Source organism: Podarcis gaigeae, assembly GCF_964106915.1.
Source record: "Podarcis gaigeae genome assembly, chromosome: 7".
NCBI classification, from domain to species: domain Eukaryota; kingdom Metazoa; phylum Chordata; class Lepidosauria; order Squamata; family Lacertidae; genus Podarcis; species Podarcis gaigeae.
Genome location: NC_139683.1, coordinates 23,337,745 through 23,350,561, shown reverse-complemented (window position 1 = coordinate 23,350,561; position 12,817 = coordinate 23,337,745). Strand labels below are relative to the sequence as shown.

At 46.1% G+C, this 12,817-nt stretch overlaps 1 protein-coding gene and 1 long non-coding RNA gene across 3 annotated transcripts in view; one reads left to right on the top strand and one right to left on the bottom strand.

Annotated features, from left to right (window-relative positions):
• The window catches only part of YWHAZ (tyrosine 3-monooxygenase/tryptophan 5-monooxygenase activation protein zeta), a 25,921-nt gene extending 19,148 nt beyond the window's left edge, over positions 1-6,773 (bottom strand). The window contains exons 1-2 of one of the 2 annotated variants that reach the window (XM_083749849.1): positions 4,148-6,773; positions 587-890 (exon numbers count right to left, since the gene is read on the bottom strand). In XM_083749849.1, coding sequence (XP_083605975.1) covers positions 587-880 — 294 coding nt within the window. In that variant the 5' untranslated portion in view covers positions 881-890; positions 4,148-6,773. Of the gene's footprint in view, positions 1-586; positions 891-3,860; positions 4,099-4,147 lie in introns of those variants that run through there. The other variant, XM_083749848.1, reaches the window with a different exon arrangement.
• Positions 6,754-12,817, top strand: LOC310849555. Its single transcript, XR_014566969.1, has 3 exons — positions 6,754-6,859; positions 9,293-10,525; positions 11,450-12,817. It is a non-coding gene; the product is annotated as an uncharacterized lncRNA (long non-coding RNA).

Genomic DNA, 12,817 nt, shown 5'->3' with positions numbered 1-12,817 from the left:
AAAAAAAAAACTGTTGCCAACAGCACAAGTATAGAGTCAGCTTGCTTTGAAGTTGCTATGGCTTTGCTTAAGGTAGGCCCATAGCACTGTTGCTACCTCCTCCTCCCTCTTGCAGAGTGTTCTGCATGGGTGAGTCATAGCTAACATTACATCATCTTATTCAGGGAGGGGCCTGATTTCTATAGTGAGAATTACAACTTCTTATAGAAAGCACACACAGCACCCTCTAAGTTATGAAGAAAGCACACTTATTTTAATTAAACTAGGCTGAAAAGTCCTTTACTCCTCCCAGTTTCTAACTGGTAAGTGGGATCTATGTGACAACTTAATGGAAAGTGTCAATAGGGGAGATTGTGTCACTATTATAGAAGTGTTTTGCTACAAGCATCCAGCTGCAAAGTTTTAGGAAGAAGCAAGTTAAGACCACTGTTTGGTTTTCTATAGGTGGCAGGGGAAGATATTTAAAAGCTTTTTATATAAACAGCTTTATACTTTGATTAAACAATACTGAGTGTTACTAGAGGGTTATCTGCCCTTGAAGGTTTACTTAGGGTGGGGGGGAAGTAGTTAGAGCCTTAATTCTCACCAGCACATCATTGCAGATGTCCCTTAGTTCAGTCTCAATTTTCTCTCTGTATTCTCGGGCCATTTGCTGCTTTTTCTCAGCACCTTCCGTCTTTTGTTCAATGCTTGACACAACCCTCCAAGATGACCTACGTGCTCCTACAACATTTTTGTAAGCGACAGAGAGAAGATTCCTCTCCTCATTTGACAATTCTGCTCCTTGCTCAGTCACAGACTTCATGCAGGCTGCCATGTCATCATATCTCTCAGCCTGCTCAGCCAGTTTGGCCTTCTGCACCAGCTCGTTTTTATCCATGCTGATTTCTCTGGAGAATGAAAAATATCAAATAATTATTTAGACATCTATCAGGCAAAATCATCTGCAACTCAGCTATCTCTTAGCAACGTAAAGACCACATTGCAACTGACACACATTTATTGGATGCAAAAACCACTGATTTCAATGGCCCATTCCAAAGTTCTATATCAGGCACGTCCAACTCCCAAGAGACTGCGATCTACTCCCAGTATAAAAAAACTGGCAGTTTTCTACCCATTGTCATTGGAGGGAGGAGCGTTCATAGAGTGGGTGGATTGCCGAGAGCTGTTGAGCTTTTTTTGCCAAGGATTGCCCAGAGTCAAGGATTACCCAGAGTCATTGAGCTTTTTTGGGGTAGGATTGTCCAGAGTTCTTCAGCTTTTATTTGTTAACTTTTGGTAAACTTTATTTAATCCCACAATCGATAAGGGCCCCGCGATCTACCAGGATCAGCCGGGGATCTACCAGTAGATCGCAATCTACTGGTTGGACATGCCTGTTCTATATTATTGTTGAGATATGGGTCAAATTAATCTTCATTTTTATTAAATTCATGAAATCTTGGGGAGGATATGGCCTCTGCAATCTTAAAAAAATAAAACCTTTCAAGCATGGAATGTGAACTATTCCCTCAGATGCCTCTGCTATCTGTCCCCTAGATGATCTTAGCCTTTTGTTTGAAGGGGCTACTATCAGCACATTGCTATTTTGAGAAACACCAAACCCTTTGGAAGGTTTGCAATCTTAAGAATTTCACCACAATGTGTTGTGAGAGCCATTCCTTCCTTTCTCAAAAGTTACTCAAGTATACCTCCGTACCCTCTTTTCTCAAACTACATTCTTGTACATGGTTAAAAAAATCCTGATTGGTATCAGGGCCATTGGGCCCAAAAGCAAATGAATTTAGCTACTACACAGCTCAATCAATATTAGGGTTGGAAGCAAATAACTCTTGCGTAGCTTAATCAATGAAACTTAATTCAAAGTGCATCTGTTAAGGTCATGATGCAAGTCCCTTATTATAACAGAACTTAGTTTAGAATCAGGATGCCAAGCTGCAACTGTCAAGCTACTTTATTGAAGCAGCCGAGGCGTGAAGGTTTTGCACTATGTTGTTTACTTTGGTGACCTTACCCTCATAAAGACCGAGAAACATCTTGGTCAAGAACCATTTTGCTACTCAGGAATGGCAATTTAATGCAACTATGACGCTACTCAGGAATGGCAATTTAATATATGGAAATAAAGCCAGGGAATAGCTGCTTAGCAACCCAACCTCTCCCCTTGCAAACCTGGTGGCATCTGGGAAGACTGCGGAGGAGAAGGAACCTTGCTTTTTGACCCGAAAGGAAAGATTCGTGTGGTGATTTCCTGTACACAGTGTAGATAGGACTCGGCTGTCTAAAATGGTGCTGCTCGGTGCACTCCCTGGCACAGGCGGCCGAGAGTATGCCGCTGCAGCTGGCACGGCTTAGAAACATGGCTGGGGCGGGTACAAAAAGCGAAAGGTGTGGGCGAGAGGGGTGGCGGGGCGAGGGAAGAGGACAAGTCAGGCCAGGCTGCTGCTGCCGCCGCCGCCGCCCCTCCCAGCGCCGCAACCGCCCGGCTCCGAGACATGAAGCGCCTTGTCTGGGCTCTTTGTCATGGCGGATCCGAGTCAGAGCCCAGCCCACTTGTGTGCGCGCTGATCCCCCTCCACCTCCGCCCCGCGCCGGGAGGGGAGATTGCTGCATCTCCTCCGCCCAGACCCAGGCCGGAGAAGAAGGGAAAAAGGGGAAGCCCAGGCGGCGCCTCGCCGAGGGAAGGAAGGAGAAGAGACACGCCCGCCCACCTGCCCCTCCGCTGCTGCTGCCTCTCCCCTCGCCCTGCGGCGCCGCCGCCGTCCCCGCCCCGAGGGAGCCTCCGCAGCCCACACTCGCCCCCTCGCCTTTTCTTTCTTCGCTTCCTCCTTCTCTCCCGCTCCCTTCCTCCGCCTCGATCGCCCGCCCGCCGCTCCTTTTCAAGGCGGCCCCCTCCGATGCGGCGGCAGATCGCACCGGCTGGATGTGCCGCTCCCGGCAGGAGGCCACACCCTAACCAGCCGCCCGACAAGAGAGAGAGAAGGCCGCCGCGGGAAGGGAGGGAGGCGGAGAGATGGAAGAAGGGAAAGGAGCGAGAGCGAATGGGGAGGGGGGTGGGAGAGAGAAAGGAGAGAGAGAGAGAGAAGGAAGCCATCCTACTCCCCAACATGGCGCCCCTCCTTCCTCCTTCCCTCGCTCACATGGCACCCCGCATTTCGAGGAGCAGCAGCAGCTCCCACCCCAACAAAGATAATATGAATATGGGTGGCGGAGAGAGAAGGGAGGCTGGAGGTCGGCGGCGGCCCTTCCCCTTCATCATTTCTGCCTCACAGGTAGAGGCGCTCGCCTCCCAAGAATGGGGGGGGGGGGAATCAGCTGCCCTGCCCGGTCCGAGTAGCCAAGGGGCACCGCCCCGGACCTTCACCTGCCGTAGCCGAGGCAGAGAAAGGAGCGCCGCCGCCCAGCTCAGCCCTCCGCCTCCTCTGCCCTCCATTCTCGCCCCCTTTCGCAGGGCGAGGCGCGGGAAGCAGGTGGGGCCGCCGCCGCACCTGTGTGGGGGGGTCTGAAGCGCGCGCAGAGATGGGGGGGGGAGAAGAGGAGGAGGAGAGACACCCGCTGCCGCCGCAGGGAGGGAATGAATGGCTTCCCCTCCAGCAGGCCGCGGCAGTGGGTGTTGCCCAGCACCGCGGCAAGGAGGAGCCGCCCTTCTGTGCGGGGAAGAAGGGGGCCGCTAACCCGCCGCCTCGCCCGCTCCTCTTCCCGTTTCAGCCGCCGCCGCACCCCACCCCCCGCCGGTCTCTTCTGCCGCCGCCGCCGCCCCTGAACCGCAGCGGGTCCCGCCGCCGGAGCGCCTACCCGGAAAGGAAGGGGAAGGTTCGCGGGGGGGGAGAGAAAAGGCGGCGAGGCGAAGCCGTTACCTGCGGGCTCGACGGGACGGGAGTCTCTAGGCGGGTGACCGGCGCGGACTGTGCCTATATCGCGGCTCGCTCCGCTGCAGCCTCGCTCTCGCTCTCCCAGCGCCACACACGGGGTCTCCGCCAATCACCGCGTCGCAACGCACGGGCAACACAGAGCCCGTGACGTCAAGCGGCGCCATGGCAACCGCGCGCGAGCACGCGCTTGCGCCTACACTTTCCCTCCCCTCCTTTCCCCCCCACCCCGCCCCGCCCCGTCTCTCCTCAGTCAGTCTCTCTCTCACACTTACCAACCCGGTGGCTGCATCAACCGCCTCAAGCGCGCGCCCGGCTGCCCTTCCTGCCTCCGCGCGGCGGCAGCGGACACGCCTTAGCCCCGCTATTACATCCTCCGTCCCCCCCTCCCTCTCCTTCCGACGACGGGCACGCGCGCCGCCTTGCCGCCCTCCCACTACTGCAGAGCATGTTCGCTCGCGCATGCGGGAGAGCCGCGCCTCTCTCCTTGGCGGCGCGCAGCCAGCGGCTCGGCTGTTGGGAGCAGCGCAGGGTGAGGCTGCGCGCCACCCCGACGCTTCCGTTCCTCTGCCCCACATCCTCATAAGGGACTGAGGAAGAGGAGGGCGGCGCGCGCGGCCGCTGCTCCTTCCCCCATCTATGCAGCCTTTTCTCGACCGGGGTGGGCGGGTGAGTGGGGGCCAGGGGGATGGGACACGCCAACAGGCAAGCCCACCGCTCCAACAGATCTCTTCAGACGGAGCGGGCCGAAGCAACGCCCTCCCCCCGCTCCCACGCAGACACATGTCCACAATCCGAATCGCCTTTCCGGTTCCCAGCCCTCGGCCTCTCCGTCATTCAAGGCCACACAGAGGGTAGATCTTGTTTCGGGTTCCTTTGGTCGATTTTCGAGTGCTTTTTTAATTTTATTTTATTAGGGACACACGTGTCGTCGTCCCCCGCCCCCACAAGCCTTACTGTCGGTTTCACGTTCAATTTCAGCCGTGGAGCCATCTTGGAAAAAAGCACAGAGGCCACTGTAAGGTGCTGACCGCACAAAAAAAGGTGCATACAGTACAGTATTCCTTTCTATCATGTCTTTGGTATTGCTTCTGTGGTACATTTTCAGGTCGAAGGAACCCTTTGTGAAGGTAAAAGTGAGGTGTTTTAAAAACAAAAATGCTTCAGCTTTGTGAAATGTGTATTCTTAGCATGCAAGTTTCATGGTTTTTCCGATGTGATCAGGGATGGCATAGTCCTGGAAACTGGAAGGAAAGAATGCTGTCCTAAACTTGTTAGTAAATCAACTCTGGAGGAGAACTCTTGAGAAAGCATTTAGCATCTGGTTACTGTTCATCTTGTGTCAAGATTCAAGTAATAGTGATGTGTGCTGTTTTTCAAATCACACTAATGAGAGATCACATAATGCAGGCCATGTAACTTTTGCCAACAATCTCAGAAAATGCAAAAGTCTTAAGTGCTATCCGTAGCAAAGTCCACAATGGAACAGTAAGAGAAAAGGAAACAGGGCAAAAGAGGAAGTTCAAACAGTTGATTTCAACAAGCCAGCCACCCTTAGTGAAATCTACACAATAAAGAAATTGCCTATTTATTCTGCAAACGTTCTACCTCATGATTCATTATTTAATGTTGCAATGTATGTTTAATTGAACAACAAAGCAGCAAGCTAAATTCTGGTTATATAGTAAAGTCACATATGATGTCAAGCATGGTGCAGGTAACTTTCCAAGCTATGTACTGGTGACAGAAACTAAGCAACATTTTTTTTGTTTGACATTACAGAAGTAAGCTTGGTAAGAAGATTAGTATTGTTCAGCTTTGCATGGTGACAGGTTTTGTTGAATTAATATATAGAATACATTTCTAAAAGAAAGGGGGGAAATACACTTAGTACAGAACGAATTAAGTTCTTAACTTCAGGTACCACTGTATTCAAAGTGGGAGGCTTACAGGAGGTGTAGTGGTTCAAACACTGGACTAAAACCACAGGTTCAAAACGCCATGCTGTCATGATCATTTGATGATTATGGACTAGTCATAATCTCACACTTTATCTACATCACAGGGTTGTGGGGAAAAATAGGTGAGGGAGAAGAACTATGTACCCTCATTGGAGGATGTGTGGGATAAAAATGTAAAATAATAATAAAGCATGGTTTATACAACTACTGAATTGGATATTGTATATACACATTTCCAGACTGTGAAGGAATTGTATACTTTCCATTGATGGTGGTGACATTTTGAGGAAGGCAGTGTTTATTGGTTTATGACAAACAATCTTTTAGAGAAGATTAGGATGAAGATGCACCAGTTTGCAAGAAAGATTGGACATGAAATAGTGGGCCTTATCAGCACTTTTAATTGGCTGTTTGAGAAGAATTGTCAGATAAAATCTTTACCCCAAGCACTGCTTGTTGCAGTGAAAATGATTACGAGTTGTGTCAAAAATGATGGATTATCATACCACAGTTTATTGGGTGTTGGGGGGGGGGGCAAACACCAGTCATAAGCCAACTGAAAGTATAGTGAGATCTGCAGGGAATCTCTGTGTACTTGGGACTTCCAATATATGGAAAAACAGAAATAAATTGTGGGGACGTTACATAACCTTTGCCTGTCAATATACCGGTAATCAATGTGTGTTTTGGAAATCTCATCTGTGCCAGTGTGAAAACTCAGAAGGAAGAAATTATCTAGTGAAATGACCCTGACTGTTTGTGTATGACAATATTGACCATAAATCAAGCGGGACAAAGGTTGATTCCATGTTCCATAGCCCTATCATATCCATACTAAACAACATCTGGGTTTTCTGATGTTGAAAGATCAGTATTATGCTACTGATCAATCAACCACCAATGAATGGGCATGTTGATGATTTTTTAATTTTATTTTTTTGCAGTCCAGCATTTACAAAAGAATCTACTTTTTCTGAATGGTCAACAAATACAGAAAGAATTCTATGACCCACAAATTATCTCAAGGTAAAAGAGCACACAGAAATAGCTTTCCTCCAAGGTGTTCATAGTATGTGCACCAATATTAGTAGATATCTCATGAACAGACACAATGTCAATACCTTGTAGGTGTTGGATTGGATTCAGAATTCCGTAAGTAGAATTCCGCTTTCAGGTATTGACTCACCCTTTTTGCATATTCCAAAAACCTTGAGGGTTGTAGTGGGCCTGGAAAAGTATGGTAGGTGGTATGAGTTGCAAGGGGAATAGATAATAAAAAACTCCTGTTTATTGGTCTCAAGCTCCTTTTGTTCATGGAAGCGGCTTTTCTGTGAATGGAGGGCCGTATCTGAATCCATCTCATTGTCCCAACTGACTTTGTTTTATGCAAACTGTTCTTCAGTGACTGGTTAGACATGCAGCGGGCTTTTAAAAACTTATATAATAATAATAATAATTTTTTATTTATACCCCGCCCTTGCCAGCCAAGGCCGGGCTCAGAGCGGCTTACAAGCAATAATAAAAACAAGATGAATGATTACAACTTAAAAACAAAAATAAAATACAACATTAAAATAATGGAACATTAAAATATTAAAATGTAGCCTCATCGCAGGAGGAGAAGGAAAAGAAAAAAGAAAGAGAGGGAGGGAATCAAATTGGCTCCAAGCCAAAGGCCAGGCGGAACAACTCTGTCTTACAGGCCCTGCGGAAAGAAATCAGATACTGCAGTGCCCTGGTCTCATGAGGCAGAGCGTTCCACCAGGGCGGAGCCAGAGTTGAAAAGGCCCTGGCTCTGGTTGAAGCCAATCTAACTTCCTTAGGGCCTGGGACCACTAGGGTGTTGTTATTTATGGACCTTGAGGCTCTCCGTGGGGCATACCAGGAGAGGCGATCCCGTAGGTACGAGGGTCCTAGGCCGTGAAGGGCTTTAAAGGTCAAAAGCAGCACCTTAAATCAGACCCTGTACTCCACCGGGAGCCAGTGCAGCTTGAAAAGCACTGGGTGAATATGCTCCCTTGGCAGAGACCCCGTGAGGAGCCTCGCTGCAGCATTCTGTACCTGCTGGCGTTTCTGGGACAGCTTCAAGGGCAGCCCCGCGTAGAGCGAATTACAGTAGTCAAGCCTGGAGATGACTGTCGCATGGATCACTGTGGCCAGGTCGGGGCAGGAAAGGTAAGGGACCAACTGCTTGATGCGGCGAAGGTGGAAAAATGTCGCCTTGGCTTTTGCTGTAACTTGTGCCTCCATGGAAAGGGAGGCGTCAAGGATTACACCCAAACTCTTAACGGAAGGCAATGGCACTAATTGGGCCCCCGCAAGAGAAGGGAGTTGGTCCCTCATCCCCATGCCATCCCGACCTAGCCATAGGACCTCTGTCTTCGAAGGATTTAGTTTCAATCGGCTCCCACGAAACCATATAGCACTGAACAGTGACCATCTTTGGGGATTGGGTAGATAAATGCTCTTAATGTGTTCTCTTCTACCAGTGAATGGGGATGGTATCTCTTGAAAACCAAAGTAGTCACAAATTCCAGAAATATGGGGTACATATTGTGAATTCTGAGTAAACATGCATAAGGCTGCACTGCAAATGAGTTGTGGTTAGTTCCCAGTGGGTCTTGTTAAGTCCTGAGTAGTTTTTCACATGGATTTCAATGAGGCCTAAATGCAACTAACTTGCAGTGTAATCCTATATATGTCTACTTAGAAATAAGTCCCATTAAGCTCAATGGTGTTTGCTCCCAGTTAAGTGAGTATCGGATGGCAGGCAACGTCTTGATCCATCCAAGTATGCCCACCATCCTATGGAAGACAAGGTTCTGTCACCTATTTAAGGGCTGGATCCAACACGTGTCTATAAATAGCTGCACCTTAAATCCTAACATAAGTTGTATTTCATAGCCATTTCCAAGCCTTATGATGAACAGTTGAGGGAACAGGGTATGTTTAGCCTGGTAGAGAGGAGATATAATAGCCATATTCAAATATCTTAAGGGCTGTCACATAGAGGATGGAGAAAGCTTGTTTTTTCCTGCTCTGCAGCGCAGGACCCTAACCTACGGGTTCAAGTTACAAGAAAGGAGATTCCAACTAAACACCAGGAAGAGCCACCTTACAATAAGAGCTGTTTGACAGTGGAACAAACAGACTCCCTCGGAAGGTGGCGGACTCTTCTTCCTTGGAGGTTTTCAAGCGGAGTTGGGATGGGCATCTGTCTTGGATGCTTTAGTTGAAATTCCTGCATTGCAGGGGGTTGGACTAGATGATCCTTGGGGGTCCCTTCCAACTCTTCATTTCTATGATTCTATGAAGTAAACATGCTTTAATTACTTTGAACGTAATGATCACAGATTCCTCAATTTACACTTCAATCCTAAACAAATTATTTGGAAGAAAAGCCCATTGATTCAGTGGAATTTGCTGCCGACATAAGACGTGTGTGTTTGTGTGTGGCAGATTTGGGACCAGATCGCTAAGGCTGTATTTCTCAAAACAGTTTGCTTGGCAGTAGGTAGGTAGCATCAAAATGATATTTCGCTTAAGGCTTTCCAGACTTTTCTCTTGTTTGTTTGTTTTGCATGAGAAACACACAGTGGTTCTTTGTTGCAGGGAATTGAGACGTATTTGCCAGGGAAAGTGCTTCTGTTACGGGATCTTGTATTTTCTAGCAAAGCAAAGGAAGAGGTGGGCTGTAAGCTGGTGCTAGAAAGCTCTAGTTTATCTGTACTGCATGTACACCATACATTTAAAGTGCATTTCCCACGTACAATAATTCTGGGAAGTGTAGTTTGTTAAGCGTGGTGCTGGGTGTTGTAGCTCTGTTGGGTTAAACTACAGTTCACGGGAGTCTTGCAGTGAAGAGGGAGATGTGCTTTAATTGTCTGAAGCATATACAGCCTTTATAAAGAGTACCCAACCATACGCCTTCCTCAGAGACAAAGGGATTTCATGCATGTTTCTTGTTCTGGTATTGCAAAAGCACCTAAGGCAAGAATATACTTTTGAAATATATTGGAAATGAGGCTCATTGCCTCCAGAGAGCACCAGTGGTTGAAAAACGTGGGCACTCTTCAAATTTACCACTTCCTTGAATCGACTTGGGGTTTCCTGTTTCCTTAATTTTTTGAAGAAAGAATTCCTTAATTCTGCTATGCTGTGAGTTTCTTTTTGCATGCGCACTCTTCTCCCTTTGGTGGTTTCCTGGGTCCCAGTACAGTACACATTGTTGAATTTATGGGAAATACTGATTCCCCCAAGAAATAGCACCATTCATTCACTGACTCCCATTTTGATTCTGCCTCCCACTAGAAAGTGCCAGCAATCTTTCGAGTAACTTTTGGTTGGCTGTGTGTTGCTTTTGGGCTGCCTTAGGCAAGATAAAGTGACTAACAAACTTAATAAATATACTATAAGTAAATCTTACCTCTTGTCTTATCTCCATCATTTCTTCCAGCATTTTTAAAAATCCTTATTTTCTTTACTACACAACATGCCAGCTTCATCAAGAGAGAGAAATTCTAGCAATATCTTAAATATATTTTTCCACGCAGTCCTGCTTAAGGTAGTTGCTGGGGAGGGCAGAGTGAGGGATGACTCCTGCAACACTTCTCCAAGTCTCCTAAAATGTAGCATAGAAACTGTTCAGTTTGGAGGTGTGCCTAAGTTAGGAGCATAGGAGCCTTATATGGAGTCAGGCTATAGATGAGACAGTTAAATCAGCTATGATCAAATGGGCACAAGACATTGGTTATGACATTATGTTTGCTGACTGGGAACAGTTATGGACCACCGGTATAAAATTCACGGCATGCAATGCCTTAAGAGAAAATATTATGAAAATGATTTATAGATGGTACATGACCCCAGCCAAGCTTGCAAAAATTTACCACCTGCCCAATAATAAATGTTGGAAATGTAACGCGACTGAAGGTACTTTTTATCACCTTTGGTGGACTTGCCCGAGGATTAAAGCGTTCTGGGAAATGATTTATAATGAAATTAAGAAGGTACTTAAATGTACTTTTCATAAGAAACCAGAGGCATTTCTCCTGGGCATGGTCGGCCAATTGGTGTCAAGGAAGGATAGGACTTTTTTATGTATGCTACCACAGCAGCAAGGATTCTTTTAGCAAAGTATTGGAAGACACAAGAACTACCCACACTGGAAGAATGGCAGACGAAGGTGATTGATTACATGGGATTGGCGGAGATGACGGGCAGAATCCGTGACCAAGAAAAAGAGACGGTGGAAGAAGATTGGAAGAAATTTAAAGTATATCTCAAGAACTGTTGTAAAATTAATGAGTGCTAAAATGTCGAGGGAAAGGAAAAAATATAGAATTACAGCTGTAATTGACTAAGTATGAGAAGAAGCTAAAAAAAAGAAAAGAAAATGAGCAATTAGTTAAATTGGAGTGAAGGGTTGTTGAAGAAATTTTAAAACAGGGATGCAGAAAAGGGGAGGTAAGGGGAAGTCTGGGAAGCAAGGTTTATGAAAAGGAGGTTTTGAAATTATACATCTTTATATGTTTTGTTCGTCTATGTATTGTGTGTTGTCTTGTTTTTTAATTTGTGTTGGAAAATCAATAAAAATTATTAAAAAAAAAAAATGAGGTCAGGCTATTTGTCCACCCAGCCCGGTATTATGTACTCTGACTGGCAACAGCTCAGGCAGAATTGCCCCCCATTGCATATTATCTGATTGTTTTAAACTGGAGAAGCCAGGGATTGGACCTAGGGCTCCCTGTGTGCAATGCCCTGTCACTGACGTGAGGTTCCTTGAACTTCCTCTCCTCACACGTCCCCAGTTAAAAAGCAGTAGGTAGCTATTTGCCAACTATAGCCAGTCATCTAGTGGGTAGCATGATCAATGAACTAATACAGACAATTCTCTACCAAAAATAGCATCATGCCTCCTAGAGCTTCTGCATTACACTTGCAGGAAGGGATAAGCATTTTTAGATGCAATTCTATACCCACCTGGGAGTAAGTCCTGTTGTCATGTATAGGATTGTGCTGTTTTTCTTTACCTCCAAGGTTGAAGACATCACACAATATATGGTCACATAGTACCTGCTTGAGGCCTCTTGGGATTTCTGATGCCACTAGCAAATTGTTTTACCCTTGTCTTGTTCAAGTCAATGGAGTGCACTTCCTCCACTGATTCATACGAGACAAGAAAGGATGCTGAAATCTTGTCCCATACATCAGGCCAGTGTTTCTTGATCTTTTAAACCCATTACAACTGATGTAAAATTCCCACGTCCCCTTTCAAACCTGGCCCCTCTAATTATTTTATTTGGATTTTCAACAGGTTTGAAATATTGTGACTTTTAATGATATTGTGACTTGCTTAATGATCAAAATGAATCAATGTATTTATAATTTTAAATATATATACTTTATTCAGATCTTCAAAAAATCTACATTGAATTTAAACATTCTAAGAGTCTACTTTTGAATGTGAGCATTGATATTGCGTGCTTGTCACAAGATTTTGGATGCTGGACATCACTAAAGAAATCTTAGGTCACTTTTAATACCCAGTCTGTTGCACTGCTTTGTTTGAATAGCCAGAATAGCAGAAAAAACCAGTTTCGCAAAGGGATATGGAGGAAAATGGCATAATGATGTCCAGAGCCTACTCTCCTGTTCTGGAGTATATGGGGAGATATTTCAACCAAAACTTTACCAGAGCAAATTGGTTGATATCATCTTTGGCAATTTGAATCATATTTGAGCTCCAAAAACTCCTCTTGGGGAAGCTCTGGCAAGGACTGAACATCAATAATAAAAGGGTTCCTCACAATATGCTTTGCAATCAACAGGATGGTCTTCTCAGTTCCTTCTGCCAGAGTATTTTGTATTGTCTGCAGAATCAAGTTGCCAACCAGTGAAGCTTTTCAGAGGGTTTCTAGATGGTCTCTTTCAGACTCAGTCCAGGCCTATGGACAGTCTGGTCACTTGGGAAAACCTGACTAG